Source organism: Ipomoea nil, unplaced genomic scaffold, assembly GCF_001879475.1.
Source record: "Ipomoea nil cultivar Tokyo-kokei standard unplaced genomic scaffold, Asagao_1.1 scaffold0143, whole genome shotgun sequence".
In the NCBI taxonomy this organism is placed as follows: Eukaryota; Viridiplantae; Streptophyta; class Magnoliopsida; order Solanales; family Convolvulaceae; genus Ipomoea; species Ipomoea nil.
In genome coordinates this window covers 1,332,211-1,357,583 of record NW_017616571.1, presented here as the reverse complement: position 1 = coordinate 1,357,583, position 25,373 = coordinate 1,332,211, and the positions used below count along the sequence as shown (strand labels likewise).

General features: G+C 33.3%; 2 protein-coding genes across 2 annotated transcripts; one reads left to right on the top strand and one right to left on the bottom strand.

Annotated features, from left to right (window-relative positions):
- Positions 1-978: 978 nt before the first annotated feature.
- Positions 979-1,718, bottom strand: LOC109172459 (nudix hydrolase 1-like). The gene is made up of 2 exons (XM_019321622.1): positions 1,504-1,718; positions 979-1,376 (listed from the first exon to the last, which is right to left on the bottom strand). Exons 1-2 carry the CDS (start codon positions 1,634-1,636, stop codon positions 1,069-1,071), a joined length of 441 nt encoding a protein of 146 aa, XP_019177167.1. The 5' UTR covers positions 1,637-1,718; the 3' UTR covers positions 979-1,068.
- A 3,101-nt stretch (positions 1,719-4,819) lies between these two features.
- On the top strand, positions 4,820-5,630 carry LOC109172398 (nudix hydrolase 1-like). The gene is made up of 2 exons (XM_019321572.1): positions 4,820-5,026; positions 5,156-5,630. The coding sequence occupies exons 1-2, from the start codon at positions 4,894-4,896 to the stop codon at positions 5,461-5,463; spliced, it is 441 nt and encodes a 146-aa protein (XP_019177117.1). The 5' UTR covers positions 4,820-4,893; the 3' UTR covers positions 5,464-5,630.
- The last annotated feature ends 19,743 nt before the right edge of the window (positions 5,631-25,373 follow it).

The following is a 25,373-nucleotide window of genomic DNA, read 5'->3' as shown; positions in this document are numbered from 1 at the left end:
GAGTTGAGCCTCAGTAGAGTGATGAAATTTGAGGGCTTGAGGCAAAATGAATTATAATCAAATTTAAACAATTAATTTTACAGCTCGTTTTAATTGTAGAATGAATTAAGGGGTTGTATTCCATCTGTGGATTTTACGGACCTACTTTTAAAACCTTTGTAATATATGTAGCTCAACATTTTTATATTATTAGTTTTTACATGTGCATTGCGCCCGATTGATTTTTTTTTTTTTAAAGCCAAAGCGCTTACAATAAAAGTAGGAGGAATATCAAACAAGACAACACGATCCGACATAGAACCAGATCCCCTAATTACTACATGGACAACCTGATTCGCTGAACGTTTAACAAAATAGAAATGCAAATCAACTATAGACTCTACCACACCCGTGCAAAGCATCAAACGCCACATTCACATCCATCTCAATATCCACCACCGTCACCTGCATCTCGTTCAACCACCTCAATGCCTCCCGGATTCCCAAAGTCTCTGTTGCACGGCTGATTTAATGCACAATATTTGTATTTAAATAAGTAATTTAAAGTATATCAATGAAAGATTACATAGGAGAAGTTTAAATGGCTGCACTCACAGCACGGGCGAGACCGCATTTGAGCAGAAGTCTATATATATAATTTTGAATTTTCGAGGATCCGTGAATATTTGCCAAACCCACCCGATTTTATATTATCTGACACATAAAGGATCACGGTTCGAATTTTCCCTTCAAACTAGGATATCCACCCCAGAGTGCATGGTGAGTTTCGGGTGGGAGAGGTTAGTCGGGTTGGACGGTTATTGCATGGCCCAAATGAGCATAGCAATACTCTTTGATTTAGCTACATTTTTTACTAAAAATAGTGATTTCTAACACAATACATCATTCAAATCATATCATCTTGTTTTACGTACAACAATACAGTTCATTTATATCATTCAAATTGAAAAGAAAAATATTATGAAAATATATAGGATTTATTTTATATGAAATTTGAAATTAAATGAGGTTGGCAACAAGTGAACAACCATTATATTGTCTGTTGAGAACTGAGAAGGGATTGAAACATTAATTCTGGACGTTGGCAGAGAAGGGATTGAAGCCAGATTTGAGAATGATTTCAAGTGGAGGAGTAAGAGGCTTTGGCATATGGTTCCACTCATACCAATCCCAACCCTCACAACAATCTGGTTCAACGTTCTCTGGAATCTGATGAGGATCCCTCAGTTCTGCTCGGATCAAGAGTACTACGTAGTGGGATGGTTTAGCTTCGTTGTGAAACACATGGTTTATCACCTTCAGAGTCTCTATGTTCTTCAGCTCTAACCCTGCTTCTTCCATTACCTCTCTTGCTGCACACTCTTCAAAAACCTCCCCTGCAATTAAATGAACATATATTCAGTCACAAGGCCAAGTTTACTAATGTCTTTAGACAGTGATTACAGGTTTCCTTCGTTACTAAAAAAAAACATTAATATCGAATGAATATATTAAGGTACGTACCAAATTCAAGGTGACCACTGGGCACGGAGAAACAAGAAGTGCCAGCACCGGCGAGGCGCTTTCCGACCAACACCTTCTCGCCTTTCAGTATGAAAACCGCCACTGCTACTTTAGGAACCTTATCACTGCTCATTTTCTAGGGTTTTAATTAGCTAAACCAAGTGGATAATAATACTGCGTATAAGGTTGCACTTGGTTGTGAATTTTAGCTAAGTGGCTTGGTATGTTTGTTGGGTGTTTTAGCTCCTTTTATAGTGCAGCAAAGGCCAAAGGCTGCATGCATGTATAAGGTATCCGCAGCATACCTTCTTGGAACTATATATGAAGTCAATGAAAGACAAATTAAAGTATGTACTGTAACTGTTTGTATTTCTAGAACTTTTAAGGTAAGAATTACGTTATGATTACGAGAGCATATGTGCATACTGCTTTCCGTTTAGTAATACCACATAGTTTACAAGTCTTTGGGTCCATGACCATAAGCGAATATATCCTGGGATTTATATCTCTTTTATAAAATTTGCAATACAAGAGTGAGCTGTTATGTATTAAAATGAATTTTTGCAGTGAGTTTTATAAATAATGACTAATTTATCTTTATCTATTTTTGTTATGTATTAATAATGAAGGCAAAAACTCACTGCATGTCTTAGGCTTCCTCATCTATGAGACATGTTATGCCAATGGTTGCTTCGCACGCGACCAAATTCAAGCCATATTTACATATGGTAGGGCCCGATTGTCTAAGTAAAAATCAGCTCCTTTCACGGTTGGAAATTATGAAATTTCCGACCACCTAAAAATAATCTTAAATCAAGTTAAAATTAAAAAGTGGTCTGAAATAGCAATAAAGGTTTTTCCGAATACCAAAGGTGGTCGGAACAAAGCTTTCGACTTGATTTAAGATCACTTTCAAGTGGTCGGAAATTCCATAATTTCTAGTAGTGTTTGTGTGCGTTTCAGACACATATAATGCCCAGCCGGGCACATGCAGTGCACGCGCCGAATGGCGCATTAACTGCCTTGTTTTTTTTTTCCTTCCTTTTTTTGTGTCAAATTTTCTTTTTTCTTTTTTTTTTTCCCCTCTTTTGTCTTCTTCTCTCTCCATCCTCTCTCTCCTAGTTGACACCTCAAAAAAAAAATTACTCTTATTAAAGTTGCTTGCTGCAAAAATTTCCCAAAAATCACTAATGATGATGCCTTAATATGTCTTCTCAATTCATGCTAAATTAATTATTTTCACCTTTGATTAGTCAAGTCATGTGTCTGCCAATACTTTTTTTAATAAATAATAGTGTATTAAATTTTTTTCTCGTGTTAAAATACTTTTAAATTTTATTTTTTAAAATTAAATAGCCATAAATTTTCAGAAGAATCAACTTACCTTCTTAGGAAGCTCCGAAGCTCTATATGAGCATCTAAAGTGGGTCCACGCCGCCTTTCAAGAAGGCCACCACCGTCAACAACCAATATAATAAGTTATTTCCACTTTGATCCCATGAGTAATATACCATTTCTACATTTAGTCTCGAATTATTAAAATTTTCAGATTTAACCTTACAACTTTTAAATCCTTGTCATAGTAGGTCTCCAACTATTAAAATTTATATGGTTCTACGACTTTTCAATTATTGCCATATTTGATCCTCAACTATTAAAATTTTCAGATTTAATCCCACGAATTTTAAATCTTTTCCACATTTAGTCTCCAACTATTAAAATTTCCAGATTTAGTCGGGTGATTCTCTAATCTCATAATTAACTACTAATATCCCTTTTAATTAAATAATTTTTAATTTTTTGTACAAATATTCAGCGTTTGTAAATTTAAATTTGCAATATAATTTTAACTTATTTATCTTAGATATTAACATTATTAAAGTTTGTATATAATATTTGTATTTTGTAATTATAATATCATTAGTTCAACACCATATTAAGTTATAAAGTTGATAAAATGTATAGTTTATAACTTTAATTAGTCACATTGGGGAAAAAAATGAAGAAAGTGATTTGAGAAGAAAAAATAAGTTCAAGAAAAATGTATTAGAAAAAGAACAATTTTATCCTTAAGATAATTTACTTATATGAAATTTAATCACGGATAATTAGAATGTAGGTTGGATGGACTAAATGTGGCAATGATTTAAATGTCATGGAACCAAATCTAAAAATTTTAATAGATGGGGACCAAAGACGGAAAGGATTTAATTTAAAGTTGTGGGACCAAATATGAAATTTTAATAGTCGTGGACCAAATGTGGCAATGATTTAAAAGTCGTGGGACCGAAAATAGAAATTTTAATAGTCGAGAAACAAATGTGAAAATGGTCTCATACTCGTGGGACCAAAAGCAAAAATAACTCTAAACAATCTTCAGGCAACTTTGAAATCTCTAACATTACTTTGACTCCGAGGATGGCATAAATGAAAGTTCATTTTTGGGTGTATCACACTCCTGTGATATCGTGTCACGAATTTTTATTCGTAAGATGTATTAGATCTAAATGAGAATGTAATACATATAATAAAAATACAATACTAATAAGAGATAAACTGATTGTTACTTATAAGAAAAAACGTAATACTTACGAGGAATAGTGTGATAGTTTTGAGAAAAATTTAATAGTTTAAATCAAAATATAATATTTAGGATTTTAAGAGTTGAATATGAGAAAAAGTGTAATATTAATCAGGATATATACTTGATTGATTATTAATTATAAGGAAACGTATAATATTAATAATGGATAAATTGATTGTTGGTGTAATACTTATGATGAAAATGTGATACTTTTGATGAAATTATAATATTTTTTAAATCAAAATGTAACATTTATGAGTTGAAGAAGTTACTTATATGAAAAAAATGTTATATTTTTCACAACATGTCTCACAGATAAAGATTCGTGAGACTTTGAGATTTTGCTTTCATTATTAATATATAAAAACTCACTACAAAAATTCATTTGAATACATATAACAGCTCACTCTTGTCTTGCAAATTTTGTGAAAGAGATAAATCGCCGGATATATTGACTCATGGACCCTAAATATTTGTAAACTATGTGGTATTACTAAACGGAAAGCAGCATGCACGTAGGCCCTCGTAATCAGAACGTAATTCTTACCTTAAAAGTTCTAGAAATACAAACAGTTATAGTACATACTTTAATTTGTCTTTCATTGACTTCATATATAGTTCCAAGAAGGTATGCTGCAGATACCTGACACATGCATGCAGCCTTTGGCCTTTGCTGCACTATAAAAAGGAGCTAAAACACCCAACAAACATACCAAGCCACTTAGCTAAATTCACAACCAATTAAGTGCAACCTTATACGCAGTATTATATTATCCACTTGGTTTAGCTAATTAAAACCCTAGAAAATGAGCAGTGATAAGGTTCCTAAAGTAGCAGTGGCGGTTTTCATACTGAAAGGCGAGAAGGTGTTGGTCGGAAAGCGCCTCGCCGGTGCTGGCACTTCTTGTTTCTCCGTTCCTAGTGGTCACCTTGAATTTGGTACGTACCTTAATATATTCATTCGATCTTAATGTGTTTTTTTTAGGTAACGAAGGAAATCTGTAATCACTGTCTAAAGGCATTGGTAAACTTGTCCTTGTGAGTAAATATATGTTCATTTAATTGCAGGGGAGGTTTTTGAAGAGTGTGCAGCAAGAGAGGTAATGGAAGAAGCAGGGTTAGAGCTGAAGAACATAGAGACTCTGAAGGTGATAAACCATGTGTTTCACAACGAAGCTAAACCATCCCACTACGTAGTACTCATGATCCGAGCAGAACTGAGGGATCCTCATCAGATTCCAGAGAACGTTGAACCAGATTGTTGTGAGGGTTGGGATTGGTATGAGTGGAACCATATGCCAAAGCCACTTACTCCTCCACTTGAAATCATTCTCAAATCTGGGTTCAATCCCTTTTCTGCCAACGTCCACAATTAATGTTTCAATCCCTTCTCAGTTCTCAACAAACAATATAATGGTTGTTCACTTGTTGTCAACCTCATTTAATTTCAAATTTCATATACAAGTAGATTGAATAAATCCTATATATTGTTATACTATTTTTCTTTTCAATTTGAATGATATAAATAAACTGTATTGTTGTACGTAAAACAAGATGAAATGATTCGAATGATGTATTGTGTTAGTAATCACTATTTTAGGATCCGTTTGGAAAGCAGGAAAATGACTTATGGAAAATGTTTTCTCGAAAATGAGTCATTTTCAAGAAAACATTTTAGTCTCCAGTGTTTGGTTGCATTCTGAAAAGCTGTCTTAAATAGTGTGTTTAGTTCATTTTCGGGAAAATGAGTATAATTGTATAATTAAACATTTGAATTTTTACTTTCAAAAAAAAAAAAAACATTTGAATTTTTTTATTTAGAATATAACATGTATAATAATATATAATAATATAATAACAATTTTAAATATAATAAAAAATAACTAATACGATATCAAAATAATTAACCAAAGTTTTGTAATTCAAAACAACAACAACAACAACAACAATAATAATAATAATAATACGGAGTAATAATAATAACTGGGGTAGTATAGCGGTAGTGGCAGTGGTGGTGGTGGTTGCAGTACGTGGTGGTAGTTGCGGTGGTATGGTGGTGGCGGTGGTGGCGACGGGGGTGGTGGTGATGGTGATGGTGTTGGTGGTAGTAGTGGTGGTATTGTGGTGTTGCTGTAAAAGTTGGAAAATGACTTCCCAAAAAAAATATGGGAAGTTATTTTCCTCCAAAACAAGCATGTTTTCCAAAATCAACGAAAAATGATTTCCGTTGACTTGATTTTTCAGGCACATCCAAACACTGAAAACCCGGAAAATGATTTCCAGAAATCATTTTTCGTGTTTCCAAACACACCCTTAGTAAAAAATGTAGCTAAATCAAAGAGTATTGATGTGCTCATTAGGGCTATGCAATACCCTAGTCCAACCCGACTAACCTGTCCTACCATAAACTCACCATGCAATTCGGGGTGGATATTTGAATCCAAAGGGGAAAATCGAACTGCGATCCTTTATGTGCCGGATAACATAAAATCGAGTAGGGTTTGGCAAATATTCATCTGACCCGTTCAAAAATCCAAAATAATATATATATATATATATATATATATATATATATATATATATATATATATGTTAGGTTCGGGTTCTGGTGCAGTTGGCACTATTAGGTGTGGTTGAAAGGATGCTGTTCATTTTTAATGAGTTAAAATATCTTGACCGTTGATCTCAAAGTTTGAAATTCGCGTATTTTTTATTGTATTCGCGTACTGAGGGACAAGTTAGTAATTTTGAATAAATTTTAGTAATTTTGAATAAATTAACCTTCATCGCTGTTCTCTATCGTCGTTCGCATTGCCGTCGCCGTTGTTTTTGTTTTTCAAAGAATCGTTCAGTTGTTTATCGTCTCTCGATCGTTTAGCATTGCGGTGTCCATTGTTTTTGTTTGCAAATCTTTTTCCATTCTCAGTTGTTATATAGTATTTATTTCTCGTGGATCTATATATATATATATTTTTATCTCAGAAAATTGATCTAGTTTACTTGGTTATGAAAATGGAGCACGTTAAGTTATATTTTTGAAGCACACTGTGTAATACATGCACGCATAGTAAGTGTTAGACGGACGGACGCTCATTAAAGAGATATGAGACGCATATTAAAGATATATGCGACGCACATTAAAGATATACGAGAAGCATATTAAAGAGATTTGAGACGCATATTAAAGAGATATGAGACGCATATTAAAGAGATTTGAGATGCATATTAAAGAGATATGAGATGCATGTTAAAGAGTTATGAGAGAAATGATTTATTTTAATTGGTACTCAAACGAACGCACATCAATAACTGAGGTCCCGCACGTTGTATTTTAATAACTCGCACGTAATGGTGATTTTGAACGCACATTAATTTATTTGAATTTGTATTCTTTTTTTTTTTTTTATATTTGTTTTTAATAATTATTATTTTCCATGTTATTTTAGTATGCAAATGAACGCACATTAAGATATGAACTTAAGCAAGTTGTAATGTATTTATTAATACCGAATATCAAAACATATTAACTGTGGTTTATAAACATGTTAAGATTTTTCATGTTTAATTTTTTTTTTTCTTTCAATTACTTATTTGTCATGAAAATGAATGCACATTAAATTTTTTAAAAAGCACGTTCAAGGCTAAGTGGACGCATATTATGATTATCAATTGTATAAATTAATAAGGTGATTTTTAATATGCGTCCATGCAACATACAAGTTGCGTGAAAATATATATTAATGTGTTTCAAAACCAAAGGAGTTTATATCAAGATGCTGAACTACTGTAATGTAATAAAACATTTAACACTCAAAAATATTCTCTATTTTTCGTCTTTAATACCAGCCTTTTCCATGTTTTTCCAGACAGTTCATTGATTTCAGCAGTTAAAATTGCTGTAATGTATTTGACCCTGAGGTCTGCAAGATCTGATTGTTTATTTTTACTGCTGTCACTTTGAAAGCCAGTCACTCCATCTCCCATGTATGTTTGCATGAGGCACATTGTAAATACACCACAATCATCTTTCTTCTCGGTATCACTCCATTGCATTAGCATTCGCTCAAGTGTAATCTTTTTAAGTCTGTTTGCAGCACTGTATGAATCCCTTTGGTTCAAATATCTCACAAAGTAGTCTTTCTGCAAATAAATAGAAATGCATTAAAAATAGAAAAAACTACACTTCATAAAATGTTTTAAAATGTGTTACTTAGTACTCACCAAAAGAAATGGTATATCACCATATTTGGCAATACCAGCACCACCGGCAGAAGAGTTGTCAAGTATGTGTATGCATGTGTGATAAACATCCAGATCAATGCATATGACATATATTTGATCAGTTGCAATGACTGGGAAAAAGAACTGCATTTTGTACATGTTAGTTCGGAAAAATTATAAATTCAAATGTAATGTAAGTATGTAGAATTTAATTTACCAAACGAGAGTTTATAGGGTCACCAGTAGCAGTGTCAATGTCATGATTAACACTTTCTTGAAACTTTTCATACAGTTGATCAGTACTGTATCCAGGTGGTTTATACACAATAGAAGATGCCTACAGGAGTATGATAATCTTGTCAGCAATGCAGTATGTGCTCCAAGACATTTGTTAATGTGCATGAAATTGTAAATCAATAATAAAATAACTTACAACTGGTGTTGTTGAGAAAAAGAATCTTCTTTTGTTAGGATACTTAAAGGTGTAGATCTCCATGTTATTTAGAATTAAAGCCCAAGTATTCAAAACACCAGCTTCCACATGTTCACCCTTCTTCAATGACCCCAATCAATCATCAGTAAACGTTTCTCTCCATGTTTAAAAACAAATTCATACCTACAAAAAATTTCAGATATGAAGTAAAAAAATCAATAAGTAAATAAATAAAAAAGCAAACTTAACTTGTAAAATTAATATAGGTGTGTCTTTCTACAAAAACACATGTACCTTAAGTTTTAACAACAATTCACATTAAATAAACAATCAAGTAAATTAAGAACAAAACTCACACATCTTAGGAACAAGACTCACACACATTAAGCACAAAACTCATGCATATTAAGCACACAAATCATTAAATTTAAAGTTTTAACATTTCACAAAACAACTTGCACTAAGTAGACACCGACGCACATTAAGCATAAAACTCACGCACACTAGGCATTACACAAACGCACATTAATCAGAAATCTCAGGCACATTAAGTATAAGACACACATCTTAGGAACAAGACTCACACACCTTAATCACAAAAGTCACGCACATTAAGCACACAAATCATGCAATTTAAAGTTTTATCAACTCACACAACAACCCGCACTAAGTAGACAACGCACATTAAGCATAAAACTCATGCACATTAGGCATTCCACAAACGCACATTAAGCATTACACAAACGCACATTAATCAGAAATCTCAGGCACATTAAGTATAAGACTCACACACATTATTAACATCTAATAGCACACAGGAAACACTAACATGTTATGAAACTCATTTCATACATAGGAATTTCTACTGTAACTTACATATTTGTATAATTGGCGTTATAAACCCAGTTGTTGAGCATGATTTCATTCGGAGTGTGCGGTGCAGTGAAGTTCAGTTTCATTGTAAAGCATGGAGAATCCATTGCATATATCATTTTGCTTTCCACACAGTGTCTCTGTAGTGTCCCCTCAGCTGGTGTTGCTGTTTCCTTTGCAGCTTCGTTAACACTTGTCTTGTTTGTATTCTGAATCTTATGTGTTTCAAATTCGGTGGCAAGAGCATGTTTATCAACACATACTTCATTTCTACTGTCAGCATGGTGCTCTTCGTCATGAGACTTAACCTGGTCAGTCTTGTTCCCATTCAAAGTAGTCTGCTGAAGATCATCAACAACGTAGCAAGCAGCAATATTTAAAACCTCATCTGAAATACTTGTTTCTCTCTGTGCTTCCTTTGTATTGGAAGTGACAACGGGGGTCACTGTAGCACTATCAGCATTGCTGCAAACAGGGCTTGGTATTGGTGTTTTTAAAAGGTTGAAACTGGGAAATTCAAACAGCTGTTCTTCCAAATACTCTTTTCTTTTTTTTTGTATTGCAAGGTCAATTGCAATATATGTTTGTGGATCGCCCCAAAAGGATTCTTGGCTGCTATATGCTTCTCGCTCTTCCTGGGAGAGACATGATTGCACTCCTTGAACCACAGGACTAAGTGCCTTTATAACCATTGAATGCAGGTTTTTTACATTCTCATTTTTTTCAATCATTGCTGGTGAATTTTTTGAGTACTCAATTAGGTTTACCATCTCATCAGAAAACCTTTGCAGAGACTGTGCATAACCAGTGCAGAATTCCTGTTGTAAGAATTAATACGAGTAGGATTATCACATAATGTGCATGAGATAGAAACTTTAACTTGCTTGCATATGAATTATTGTGTGTGTGATGGTAAAACCTAATGTGCGTTATAATTATACACTAATAAATCTGAAAGTAGTTTGAATAAAACTAAACAAAAACATTATAGAATGAAGATCACACCTTCATTCCTTCAAGCGGCACATGTTGGACTTTAGCCTGTTTTTTACCTCTAACAGCAGGAAAAGGCGGCAATGCTCGTTGATCACTACATGTCAATACTTCCACGTCTTGTTGATCATTACATTCTAATTCTTCTGAATCTGTTTGAGTGGGCACAAACTAGGGATTACGTTTATGAATTCTACCTCGTCCAAAAGTCCCAGACTTAAACTCTTCCAACTCTCGGTCTTTTAAATGTTTAGTTGTCCATCCTGTTAAAGCTGGAATAGCTCTTTTAATAGGTCTATGGAATTGTAACAGAACACGATCAACATAATGTACCTGAATACAAATTGCAAATGTTAGCAACATAACTTCCTATGTTTTGTGTTTTACATAGAATAAATACATATTAAGACTTACAAGAATGAACAGGAGGGACCCGGGGAAATAACCAGTTGGGTTCGGTTGCCAAGCAATTACTGCAGTATTCAATCTTTGCAATACGAAGCGACACCAAATGAAATCCCGAATTTTCGTGACATCATTCAACGCCTCCAAGATACGTGGACAAACATATCCACTTTTAGGGCCATCAATGTACATAGATGTTAGTATGACCATGAAGTGGATCTTGAACCATTCACCCCCATCAGTGCAGTCCATCATTGCTTCAATAGCCTCACCGTACAGCACCGAGGTCGGGTTTCTTGGTTGAATTTTGGCTTTCCAATCCAAGAACAATGGGAGAGTAGGAGATAACCTGTCTTTCTCGTATACAATTTGAAGTGGTCCCCTTGGGAAGCCTAAAGCAGATTCAACATCATCTTCTGTCACGTCAAGTTTAGAACCAGAATGCAATGTCAATGTACCGTCCATTGGATCATAGTTGTGGAGTATCCAGTAGCATAGCCGTATTGGGAATTCTGTAATCTGTAGACTAAGGATACTCCCAAAACTAATATCCTTGACAGTAGCTTGTTGTTCAGGGCTAAAATCTTTGAGTGCATTAATCAACCTAGCTGATGATCCTCTGTTCTTAACTTCAGGCACACCGTCATAAATTCCTTGGTTTTTATTTTTGGATCTCTGTCTTTGTTTCGCAACTTGTACAGCCCCCCCCCCCCCCCCCCCCCCCCAAGATGATGTAGCAACAACCATGTCTAATTTTTGTTGGATTTTGCGTTTTTTACCTATTGTTTTTTTTGTTTAAAATAAATAAATAAATGAATAAAAAATATATATAAATTGATTGCAAAATGCAAGAATGGTTAAATGCATAATCAATGTGCATTAAGTTGAATATAGTTTGCACAAGGAAAACAACATAATTTATCAAACATAAAGATATGGGAGTTTTGAAAGTTAATGTGCGTTAGATAGTACATTATATGCGTGTAACTATAACTTATTCAGTGAGTTTGAAATTTAATGTGCGTTAGGTGAGTACATGTTATGCGTTATATTATTACTTATTGTGCGTTAAGACGTAAAGTAAATTGCATACAAACATTACTTAAGGTGTGTGTTTAATTAAAACTTAATGTATCAATTTGAAAATCAATTCACAGGAATAAGATGTTCGTACAGTTAGATACCAGTGTGCGTCAATGAGTATATATATGTATATATATTGCAGCAATTTAACTCATACTGTGCGTGAACTAGTATGACATTGTTTTTGCATTTAAACCTTATTTTGTATCATTCTGAAATAAACATGCAAATCATACTGTGCGAGAAATTAATCAGTAAACGATATTATTACAGTAGTTGGTAGTTTAGTAGATTTTTCAGACTGTGGAGCATTTCCCGGCGACGCCATGTGTGCGGTGTTGTTAAAAAAAAGCTTCGAATGGAGAAGGACGACTGTGATCTGTAAATTTTTGAAAAATGCTTTTGGAAACTGAACAATGCGAAGGTAGGAAGATTTCTGTTTTTGTTTGTGGAGTACTAATTCAGTTGTTTTAGAACCGGAGTGCGAAAAATTTGTTTAAAATGACAGAACAATGATCTTTTAAGTTCAATGCGCAAAATAAATTAAGACAAAAGCACACTGAAGTATTAGTCGGACAGACGCACATTAAAGAGATATGAAATGCACATTAAAGAAACATGAGACACATATTAAAGATAAATGAGACGCATATTAAAGAGATATGAGACGCATATTAAAGAGTTATGAGAGAAATGATTTATCTTAATTGGTACACAAACGAACGCACATCAAGAACTGAGGTCCCGCACGTTGTACTTTAGTAACTCGCACGTAATGTTGAATACGAACGCACATTAATTTATTTGAATTTTTTTTTTGTTTTTAATAATTATTATTTTCCATGTTATTTTTAGTATGCAAATGAACGCACATTAAGATATGCACTCACGCAAGTTGTACTGTGCGTCAAAATATAACTTAATTTGCTTAATGTAATAAAAGGATTTTATATAACAAAAATATATTAATGTTTGTTAATTACATAAACTAATACTAAGTGAGCTATTTCTTTAAAAGACCAGCGTCTTTGTTGTTCTGAAGGGACAATTGGTTATTTTCAGCATTTAAAATCGCTGCAATGTACTTGATCCTGAGATGTTCAAGATCTTTTTTCTTTCCTTTCTTGATGCCACAGTCCCAATCGTTCGATCCAGTACGTGCCCATGTATGTTTCCATGTGGCGCATTGTAAATACACCACAGTCATCCTTGTTTTTTTTATCTCTACATTTCATTTCCAATCTTGTTGTTAGAGCTTTTTTAAGTGTTTCTGCATCAGTGTACATCATCCTCCATTGCAAATATCGCGCAAAATAGTCTTTCTGCAATAAAATAGGAAATTATTTTTTTAAAAAAAATTATAACAAAACGTTAAAGTTTGTATAATGACTTAAAATGTGTGAGTCAATACTTACCAATGTACGAGGTAGATTTCCATATTTGTCTGTGTCAGTACCACCAACGGAGGAATTGTCAAGTATATCAACCTGTGTATTCTCAGGTATCATATCAATGCATATTACATATATGTGATCAAATTGGATGACTGGAAAAAAGAACTGCAAGTTGGAATTTGTTTTAAATGTGTTAGCACAGAGAAACAATAAATACAAATCTTATGTAAAGAATTTGGAATATAATGTACCAATCGTCGTTTCAAAGGATCGTCAAAAACGCCAAGCTTGGCATCAACATATTCTTCGAACTTACTGTAGAATGCATCAGTGCCCTCTCGCGTTGGTGCATTCACAATACAATGTGTCTATAAAATCATGACTTTTAGATATTAACTATACATTTCATTAATAAGTGATGTTATTTTATTTATTTATTTTTTTGAATCAAAGTGTGTGAAACCATATGCTATCGTGTGCATTTCTAAATGAAAAAGTTTATAATTACAGTTTCAATCTTATATATGCTTCAATATGTTATTAAATGTGCATGAAACTATAACTGGTTCAAAAAATAACTTACCACTGGATTTGTTGTAAAAAAGAATCTCTTAACCGATTCTTTAGAACTGCAGTTATACTCCAGGTAATTGAGAATTAGACTCCAAGTGTCCAACACTGCAGATTCGACATGCTCATCCTTTAGCAATGATCTCAAATTCAGCAAGAATAGGATTTTATCACCATTCTTAAACACTTCTTGATAGCTACAAATATGCAGATAAAAATATTTAACATAAAGATTAGAAAAAACCAAAAAAAAAAAAATTCAAGATATTAGCAGGTTCAATTAACAAAAACCAAAATAGGGATTTTAGGTATAACTTACTAAATCGATTTATCTGCTTCTTCAATCCAAACTTTAAATGCATTCTCAGCAGGAATGATTGTTGATGTGAGTTGCACTTGTCTTAAAAAGAACAGAGATTTCAATGAATCTGACCATTTTCGTGTTCTCCGTCCTTTCTGCTGATGCTCTTCAGTAGGCTCTAATATAGCCTTTCCATCTTTCTTCGAAGCTGCTGCTACTGGTACTATGTTTGCTTAAACACTAGGAGACACTCCATCGAGAGAAAGATGAGATACTTCATGAAACGACTCTGGTATGCTTTCATGTTGTTGTTTCTCAACTTCTGAAAAACATACTGCATACTCAGCATCCGTCGCAGTACCCTGTGTATCAACAGGTGACACTTGAAGATGTATTTTGATCTCACCTTGCTCTATGTCGTATACTCTAATGTCTTGTGTGACTCTTAGGTGCTCTTCATTTCTAGCAGTCATAGTTTTCTCACAATCATCATCAGCATGTCTAACACTGTCTAGCAGTGAAAGTTGTTCTGGAAGCTCAGCTTGCTCAACCTCCTTAACTCTATTTTTTTTCTGCAACGTCTGCACGAGCTTCACTGGCAACAGCCTTAATGTGCTCACTATCAATCTCCTCAACTCTAGTTTGTTGTGCAACGTTTGCAAGAGCTTCACTGACAACAGCATTAACCTGCTCACTCTCAACCTCATCAACTCTAGTTCGTTCGTCAACGTCTGCATTAGATTCTCTGGCAACAGCATTAACCTGCTCACTCTCAACCTCATCAACTCTAGTTCGTTCTTCAACGTCTGCATTAGATTCTCTGGCAACAGCTGTAACCTGCTCACTCTCTTTTACAGCAGACTTTGGCAGTTGTTCTGAATCCTCATGCCCATCTTCGGAAATGTCGTCTTGTTGTTCTTCAGTACGGTAGAGAGAAGCAATATGTGCAATATCATACAAAGTATTTATATGTGTTTGTGTTGGGATATCACAAGACTCCTTAAGATAATTCAGTTTATTCTGTATTGCAGATTCAATTGAAATACATGTTTCAGGGTTGGCAAATGATGAGCTTTGGCTGCTAAATGCACTTCTTTCCTCTTGGGAGAGAGTTGATTCCACCCCTGGAATTCCAACAGCAAGTGCTTTGTGAGCAAGGGATGTCAGATTCTTCACCCTATCTTTGTTGTGGATAATGGAGGATGATCTGGTGTTGTATTGAATAAGATTGTTCATCTCGTCACAGAAGTTTTTTAAACTCTGTTCATATGCAGTGCAATATTCCTGTGTGGGAAATGAACGTTTGTATGATTAGCACGTGATGTGTATCAATGTTAAGTACATCTAACAGACCTTAATGTGCGTTCTGTATAGTGTTAATGTGCGTTCAACTAATGTGTATATAACCGTGGTAATATGCAAAGGATTATCAATTAATGTGCGTCAAAGTAAGCCCTAGTGTGCTTGATAAAAATACTTAACATGCATATGATTATCACATAATACGCGTTTAAAAAAAGAAACAATACAAAAAAAAAAAAAAAAAAAACACACCTCCTCAGCATCAATCGTCACATGCTCTGTTTCAGGGTGACTCTGAGCATCAAAAGCAGAACTTGGTTGGGACGGTATATATTCTGGATTGCGTGGATCGATTCTTCTCCGTCCAAAACCACCAGCCTCAACTTCGGTCTTCTGCTGTTTCTTTAGAAGTGCAGTTGTCCACCCTATTAATGCTGGAATAGACCTTTTGATAGGTCGGTGGAAGTGGAGAATCACTCTATCAACGTAATGCACCTGAATACAAATGAAAATATCATTAACATCAATAACTGCCACATATTGCCTTATTTTTTATTTATTAATTTTTTTTTTACAGAAATTCAATATGCATCAAAAAGTTACAAGCATAAACAGCATGCAACCGGGAAAATATTGAGTATATTGGTTTTGCCAAGCGACTGCTGCAACACTCAACGTTCGGAGGAGGAATCTGCACCAGTTGTAATGTGGAATTTTATCTACATTACCCAGAATTTCAATAATGTGTGGCGTAATATATCAATTTTTGGTACTCTCGATGTATATGGAGTTGAAGAGAAGAATAAAATGAATTTTGAACCATTTTCCCCCGATTAGTGCAAGCAAGCATTGCTTTAACAACCTCTGAATATTTCACAGATGACGGGTTTTTTTGCTCAACTTTAGTCTTCCACTCATTGAATAAAACATTAGTAGAGGAGGTCCTCTTCCCCTTGTATGTAATCTCAAGAGGCCCCCTAGGGAACCCCAAAACAGCTTCCACATCATCTTCAGTTACGTCCAAAGTTTCTTTGGAACGTAGTCTTAGCTTGCCTGACATTCCATCATAGTGTTTCAGGATCTAGTAGCATAGGTGGTTTGGGAACTCTGTAATTGTCAAACGTAAAAGACAACCAAATCCCATTTCATGTACTGCAGGTTGTTGTTCTGGATTAAACTGTGCAATGGCCTTAACCAACATAGAGGATGACCCCCTGTTCTGAACTTCCTTAAAGCTTTGAAGAATGTCATTTGATTTAGGTTTGAGGGTTCGAGTCTTTTTTGAAGACTGAATAGGCCCCTCATCCTTTTCAACTACAACCATCTGCATATTATGTTCCCTCTTGCATTTGGGACCTATAATTGTGAACAAATACAAACTCTTGGTCTTACAAACTGCAGAAGAGATCAAATGCAAAATGCGTGTGCATTGGCCTATTTACACATTTCATAAGGAAAATGACATGACTGCAGAGCTCGAAGGTATGTGATTTTATAATTTAATGTGCGTCACTATACAACTTAGGGTGCGTTAAAGCATGGAAATAAAATGCGTAGAACAATTACATAAATTATAAAACATAGAAATCGAATATGCATATAAACAGTAAACAATGTGCGGCAAAATAATCCTTTGAGATGAATCCATATGAAGTATACATACAACGAAATAATATTATTGAATTTTAATTTATTAGGGATTGTCAACTAAAATCAAAATACGTGAGAAATTGAAATCTTAAAATTATACGTACAAAACCTAATGTGCGTTGAATTAAACTATAAACTGCGCATATGAAATGAATGTATGAAATTTACCTTTTTCTAGAACGGGGCAGTTGGCTGGATTCGGCCGTGTGAGTTGCATGTTCTTCAGACGCCATATATGCTTTTAGTAACTCGACGGAGTTGATAATAAAACGGTCTGCGACGCAAAGTGTTGGTAGTTAAGCACTGTCGAAGTACTAAAAGCTTGAAAAGGTATCTGCCTAACACTGAACAAACTGGAAATGGCGGGGGTAAAGGTAAAAAGCTCTGAAAATGATTTTCTAACTGGTCGTGGTGAAGAAGAAAGGTTTGCGTATTTTGTTTCTTTTTTTTTTTTTTTAATACCCGGGGTGATATTTTAGTTAATTTCCGTTGTGATCGCACGAAATTGAATTCAAATGACCGGAATGTTAGATATACAATAGTCTAACTATATGAACCATAGTATACGAGAAACCTAACCTCGTATGATAGCGGAAGCATAGCCGTGTAGATCTCCAGCCATAGTTGATGTTCCTGTTGTGTTGCCTCTTAACGGTAGACCGTCAGCCATGTTTTGCCTCAGACCTGACTCAGAACCCTAGATGGTGTATTGGTATCTACTGAGCGGTCTGAGTACCGTAACTGAATGTGCTATCTAATCCATAATCCTGTATCCCATCAATCCAGGTTATATTAGGCACAGAGTTTGGTTGACTAATAACTACTAGTTATTAAGTTCAACCACACCACTTAATAAGCCTAGTCAACTTGCACCACTTAATTAAGGCCCTAATATATAATATCAATATATATTATTAGGGAAAATCTTACATTCTCCCACTTGGTGCAAGTACTAGCACAACCTTCATCAAAGAACAAAACACACGAATCATAGTGATACGTCCTCTGTTTAATCAGAGTAGTATCCATTATGGTAACATGCATTTTAATTCTCCAACTTAGGTCCTCAATGAACAAACCCTATGTTTATTCTCGGTACCTTAAGGGATGTTTCTCAAAATACATTATGTGCACAACTGAAGGAGAAAACGCATCCAAATTGTACAAAAGAGTACACTGTATGATCTCTAAAACTTTATAAGCATGCCTTAAGTAGAGATCTCTTAATGTTAGCATAATGCTAACTATATTCTATGACTTCTTTATAAGTTAACTTTAAGTACTATCTCTAACAGCTAAGAGCTTAGAGTTGACACACTTGTCACTCCCACTCATCAAAAATAGCCAAAAGATAGTCAAGTCACAGAAGCATTCCAATAACTTAGACAAAAAGCCAAAGGTCTAAGTCCATAAATTTGGAATCTTAATCATACACCATAACTTCCCAAATAACTTCAATGTTCACTTTAAATGAACTGAACATAATGAGTCCTACTTTTATGTCCCACAAAATTGTTTTGAGCCTTACAACCGAAATGATCCAGGATCAATTTTGAAGAAACTAAAGACTCTATTAATCACTGAAGAATTTATTAAATGACAGTGCACCACAAGTTAAATGTTTTTGTTCTAATAAATTCCTTGGTTACAACATTTTCATAAATATGTTGCACAACCAAATGTTCAATAATTTGAACTTATGAATTTATATGAACAAATACAAGATTAATACTTGTGGAATATTTTGGACTTATTGTTTAACATACAACCCAATTTGGAATGTATGAATACAATAATTAAATCCAAAAACTTTAGTGGAGTATCTTAATGATCTTTTCTTCTAATGATCACTCCCACTGATTAAAACATTCTTCAGCGAAATTAATAAAATGAACTTAATAACATACATACTCATAATTGATTTATTGACCAACTAACAAATGAAGACATAATTCCCCACCATTAGTTGGACATACTAAATAATCAATTTTTGGTTCCAATTAAAGTCCAACTAAATAATGAAGATATATTTCCCCATCATAGTTGGACATACTAAAAAAACAAAATACATCTTTCAAAACCAAGTTAGAATTTGGCTCAAAAGATACATTTTATTATTAATGGAATCCAAAATATGTATGTCAAATCACGTAACTTACTACAGTTAGTCCGAAAAACCGAGCAAGATCCGTGGATCAATTAATAAAAGTTGCTAAATTTTGGGAAGTGACTGAATACATGTTTTGTCAATGCAAACCATGAAACTTAGAATTATAATTGAACTGAATTTATAACTCTAAGAAATTGTGATAAAATTATCATCTAATGGGTGGTGGGATTTATTGACATAAAACTTGCCTTTGGGCTAAAGTTTTAATTCTATTAAATCCAATTAAGAAACCCTTATGATAATATTTTTCACAATTACTAAAGAGCCAGAAGAATCTAGTGACATAAAACTTGCCTGTGGGCTAAAGTTTTACCCAATTAGATCCAACTGAAAAATGTTATTTATGATGAAACCATTATCAAATGAGTTGAAGAATCAAATGACATAAAACTTGCATGTAGGCTAAAGTTTTAGTCAATAAGATTCATTGCTATCATTACGATAAAAAACTTAAGAGATCATGTTCCTTTTCTTAATCCCTGTGGGCAAATTAAGAAATATGATCTAAAGTTTACATCATAAAATTAAACTCCATGATAGAATTGGAAGTTATCAAATAAATTGATTTATTTATATCGTCACTGATAAAACTACTGAACTACATTCCGATACATAATTGCCTGTGGGCTAAATTATGACCGTAGTCCAGTATTTCATCCTGATTAATCATACAAACATAACGAAATTGCCTGTGCGCTAAATTTCATCATATTACATACAATTAATCACAAATGATATGTCCAAAACTTTATGTGATCAAAATAAACCGCTTAATATATAATTTAACAGATTAAGGATGCTGTGGCTACTCCCAAACCAAATTAAAATTATAAGATCACTAGACAATTATCAAATTCTTGCCTAAACTTTATGTGATTGAAACTTAACAATCTTAGGTAGCTGAATATGCTGTAGCATTTCCTTAATTAACCAAGATTGAAAACTCAAGATATTTCAGTAAATTAAAGATGCTTTCGCTATTCTTTAATGAACCGAAATAAAATCACATTGGCAAGGAATACTTAAAATTTTGACAAACAGATTATACCAGATTGTGATGGGAAAATCTAAATATACTCCAAGGAAAGGTGGTTAGAGACTAAGTCTCACTGAAAACCAATTCCTTAAATAGAGTATCAGTTTAAGGAGACTAGTGTCTCAAGAAGTCTTTAACTCATGGCCATTAAAACTAGTATGTCTCCCCGATTCATATATACTGAATGTATAACTGTTTGGGGTATAAACCTGTAAACTGTATGGTATACACCAGAAAACTGTAGGGTTCACCTATGATTAAAGCTTAAATGGTGAACTAAATTAGCGGACTAAACGTGCTTAAATTCAGGCACTACCGCAACTAAAGTTTATGCATAAGTCCAACTTAAATAGGAACTAATATAATTCCATCTCAAAGTATGCATTGCTAAAAGCATAATAAAATTGCATAATTTAAAACATATAATATTATGCAATTGACAAATATGCACAAAATTAAACATTAAACTCATATATTCCAAATAAATTGCATAACTTAAAGCAATTTACAATATGAGATTTTAAAGTATAAACTTAATATTCAAACACCAATGAGTTCAAACCAAAAGAGACCCAACATTTTGAATAATAATATACTGAATATATACTTTGAATTTTTAAACTGTAAGCCCATGGGAAAATATTTTAATGCATAAAAATCAACTTTATGAGAAATAACTGAATTTACAAATTCAAACAATATCAAACCAAAAGGATATGCTAGCATTTGTAAATCAAAATCTCACAAACCCTAATTGCATAATTAAACTTAATATTATGCACTTAATATGATCAAATGCATAAAACAATCTAAAGAGTATGAACCAACTAAAGAATATGAATTTGTACCAAATATTCACTTAATCAAACATGGGCAATCAGAACTAAAATCATAATTCCAAGAACTAAATGAATTATGGAATTAATGGCAATAGTCAATTGCCTAGAAAATATGTTTTTCCAAGATTACTAAATTGATTCAAAATCACTCTCCATAACTCAGTTAATAATAATATTATTATTATTAATGGTAAAATTGCAAACAATCAAAATAGCAATAAATAGCCATAATAATATTATCACATGCATTAAGTAGGAGACTAAATATGGAAAAACAATGGTTAAAACCGCTAACATTTATAAACGTTTTCAGATAAAATTTTGAAAACTTAATAAAATTTGAAGTCCGAAAAACATTAATGTCAAGAAAAAATATTTTATGAACTGGAGTATTGTCACATAAATTTATTTGGAAATAGTTCAAGGTGCATAACCGAATACCATAACAATATTAATGTTATCACTAATTAATTATTAATAGCAATAAATAACATTATAATCACTATTAACATTAATAATAATGACAAACTAAAGTATGGTAATGCACCTTTAAATGTTTCCATTTTCTAAAGATAAAATATGTGACCAGTCCAAATTAGCGATTAAAATTGTGCTTAATGCCAAAAATTAATTTTTGGCAGAATCAAGTGTAATTAATTCACCCAACACATACACAGTAAATTGCTTAATTATATCTTCACTAAATAGATATATATGTTGTATGTATATTTCAAAGAATTAATATACAAGACATGAATATGAAAACTGAATATTGTTTTAGGCAAAACAATCAACCAGGCAAAGATTATAAATGGCTCTGAAACCAAATGTTAGATATACAATAGTCTAACTATATGAACCATAGTATACGAGAAACCTAACCTCGTATGATAGCGGAAGCGTAGCCGTGTAGATCTCCAGCCATAGTTGATGTTCCTGTTGTGTTGCCTCTTAACGGTAGACCGTCAGCCATGTTTTGCCTCAGACCTGACTCAGAACCCTAGATGGTGTATTGGTATCTACTGAGCGGTCTGAGTACCGTAACTGAATGTGCTATCTAATCCATAATCCTGTATCCCATCAATCCAGGTTATATTAGGCACAGAGTTTGGTTGACTAACAACTACTAGTTATTAAGTTCAACCACACCACTTAATAAGCCTAGTCAACTTGCACCACTTAATTAAGGCCCTAATATATAATATCAATATATATTATTAGGGAAAATCTTACACGGAATTCATTATTTTTTGATCGACGGTTGAGATAATTGGACGAATTTAAATTAAAGTAATTCAATTTTTTAATGATTTTGTTAAAAGGCATTGATTGGATAATCTAACGCACATAAACAATTAAATACAGGCATATTGTTTTCTTTCAGATTTGTGATTAGTTGGTAGGCAACATATATTTCGGTATACAAGAAAACAACGGATGAGCCCATTGGCGAAATGGTAGAAGTTTTTGAACACATCGAATCCCCCCAAAAGACTTAAAAATTTTTTGGCCGTTTGTTCGCACAACAAGAACTGAATATACGCATATTAAAGTATTAGTGTGCGCATATTAAAGATAAAATTCACGCACATTCATTAAAGTACTCACGCACGTGCAATGTTATGTGTATTTGCGCATGTAATGCATATGGACACGCAGATTAAGCTATTCGGACACGCGCAGTGTACCTTTATTAACTAGGCACACACACATAATATATACAATTAAACAAATTATTATATTATTGATTCAAATCAGTATATACTCGTTTAATTAACAAAACTGGACGAATTTTATAAATTTAAATGAACAAAATTCACATTGTAATGATCTTGTTAAAAGTTGTTGATTATGGAATCTAACGCACATAAAGGCTTAACTAAAGGCATATTCTATTTTTTTTTGTTTTTTTTTTTAATTAATTTGTGATCAGTTGTTAACCAAGGTTGTGTATTTTGGGTATATGATTAATAGACGGATGTGGTCACTTTGCAAATGGTAGAAGTAATCTCCCTCTAAAGATTTTAATTATTTTATTTTGATAAATAATGGCGGAGTATTAATCAACAAATTGTTTTTGACCGCTTGTTGTTGATTAGGACATGTCACTAATATCCGAAGCATACTAAGTATTAGATATAACATATACGCAAACTAAACTATTCCGTAGCGCATATTAGAGATTAAATTCATGCAAATTTGTTACGCGTGTTAATCCATTTGGATACGCTTATTAAGTTATACATAATCGCACATTATACGATTGAGATAATTGGACGAATTTAAATTAAAGTAATTCAATTTTTTAATAATTTTGTTAAAAGGCATTGATTGGATAATCTAACGCACATAAACAATTAAATACAGGCATATTGTTTTCTTTCAGATTTGTGATCAGTTTGTAGGCAACATATATTTCGGTATACAAGGAAATAATGGATGAGCTCATTGGTGAAATGGTAGAAGTCTTTGAACACATCGACTCTGCCTAGGATTGAATCCCCCCAAAAGACTTAAAACTTTTTTAGCCGTTTGTTCGCACAACAAGAACTGAATATACGCATATTAAAGTATTACCGTGCGCATATTAAAGATAAAATTCACGCACATTCGTTAAAGTACTCGCGCATGTGCAATGGTGTGTGCATTTGCGCATGTAATGGATATGGACACGCAGATTAAGCTATTCGGACACGCGCAGTGTACCTTTATTAACTATGCACACACACATAATATATACAATTAAACAAATTATTATATTATTGATTCAAATCAGTATATACTCGTTTAATTAACATATACTTGCTTATGATATATGTCCGAGATAATTGGACGAATTTTATAAATTTAAATGAACAAAATTCACATTGTAATGATCTTGTTAAAAGTTGTTGATTATGGAATCTAACGCACATAAAGGCTTAACTAAAGGCATATTCTGTTTTTTTTTTTTTTTTTTTTTTTTGTTTTTTTTTTGATTAATTTGTGATCAGTTGTTAACCAAGGTTGTGTATTTTGGGTATATGATTAATAGACTGATGTGGTGACTTTGCAAATGGTAGAAGTATTTGTACATTTTCACCCCCAGTCAAGGACAGAATCCCCGTCTAAAGTCTTTAATTATTTTATTTGGATAAATAATGGCGGAGTATTAATTAACAAATTGTTTTTGACCGCTTGTTGTTAATTAGGACATGCCACTGATATCCGAAGCACACTAAGTATTAGATATAGGCAAATTAAAGTATTCCGTAGCGCATGTTAGAGATTAAATTCATGCAAATTCGTTACGCATGTTAATCCATGTGGATACGCTCATTAAGTTATACATAAGCGTACATTATACGATTGAGATAATTGGACGAATTTAAATGAAAGTAACTGAATTTTTTAATGATTTTGTTAAAAGGCATTGATTGAATATTCTAATGCACATAAACAATTAAATGCAGACATATTGTTTTCTTTTTCAATTTGTCAAAGTATCAAGACGCATATAAAGTAGTATAATGACGCATTCAAATGCGTGAATTCATTTCATAACCAAAACCACCGATAATTCAATTTAAATTCATATTTAAACAAATACTAAGATATAACAATAACAACAATATTAATAATTAATAATAATAACAATAACAATAATAATGTGCACTGGTTCCCTCATAATGACCATATTTCTAGCCGTCCTTCATCACATAGCCACTGTCTTCATCTTCTTCTTCACACACCAAGAGAAACATGTTTTGTAGCTAAGCCATGTTTTTTAAAATCACTTTCAGGCAGCGGTGATTAGGGGCTTATGTTGCTACAAGAGGTTGGAGGGCGGGCGGCCTGTCGCTAGGTTTATTCCTTCACAACAGGCCCTATTTGCCAGATATCATCAAACGATGCACCAAGAAGCAAAAAGCAAGCCAAATGCCTCTTTGCCATTGGTTTTATGATATCTGGAAATTTCAACCGACAAAGACAAATCATTTGGAAACGGTTTAAGACTTCATCAGAGGACAAAAACC

Excerpts from the sequence above, each read along its gene's own strand:
- LOC109172459 (XM_019321622.1), bottom strand. The coding sequence starts at position 1,636 with ATGAGCAGTGATAAGGTTCCTAAAGTAGCAGTGGCGGTTTTCATACTG. Across the intron at positions 1,377-1,503 it reads CAGTGGTCACCTTGAATTTG|GGGAGGTTTTTGAAGAGTGT; the intron begins GTACGTACCTTA and ends ATTTAATTGCAG.
- LOC109172398 (XM_019321572.1), top strand. The coding sequence starts at position 4,894 with ATGAGCAGTGATAAGGTTCCTAAAGTAGCAGTGGCGGTTTTCATACTG. Across the intron at positions 5,027-5,155 it reads TAGTGGTCACCTTGAATTTG|GGGAGGTTTTTGAAGAGTGT; the intron begins GTACGTACCTTA and ends ATTTAATTGCAG.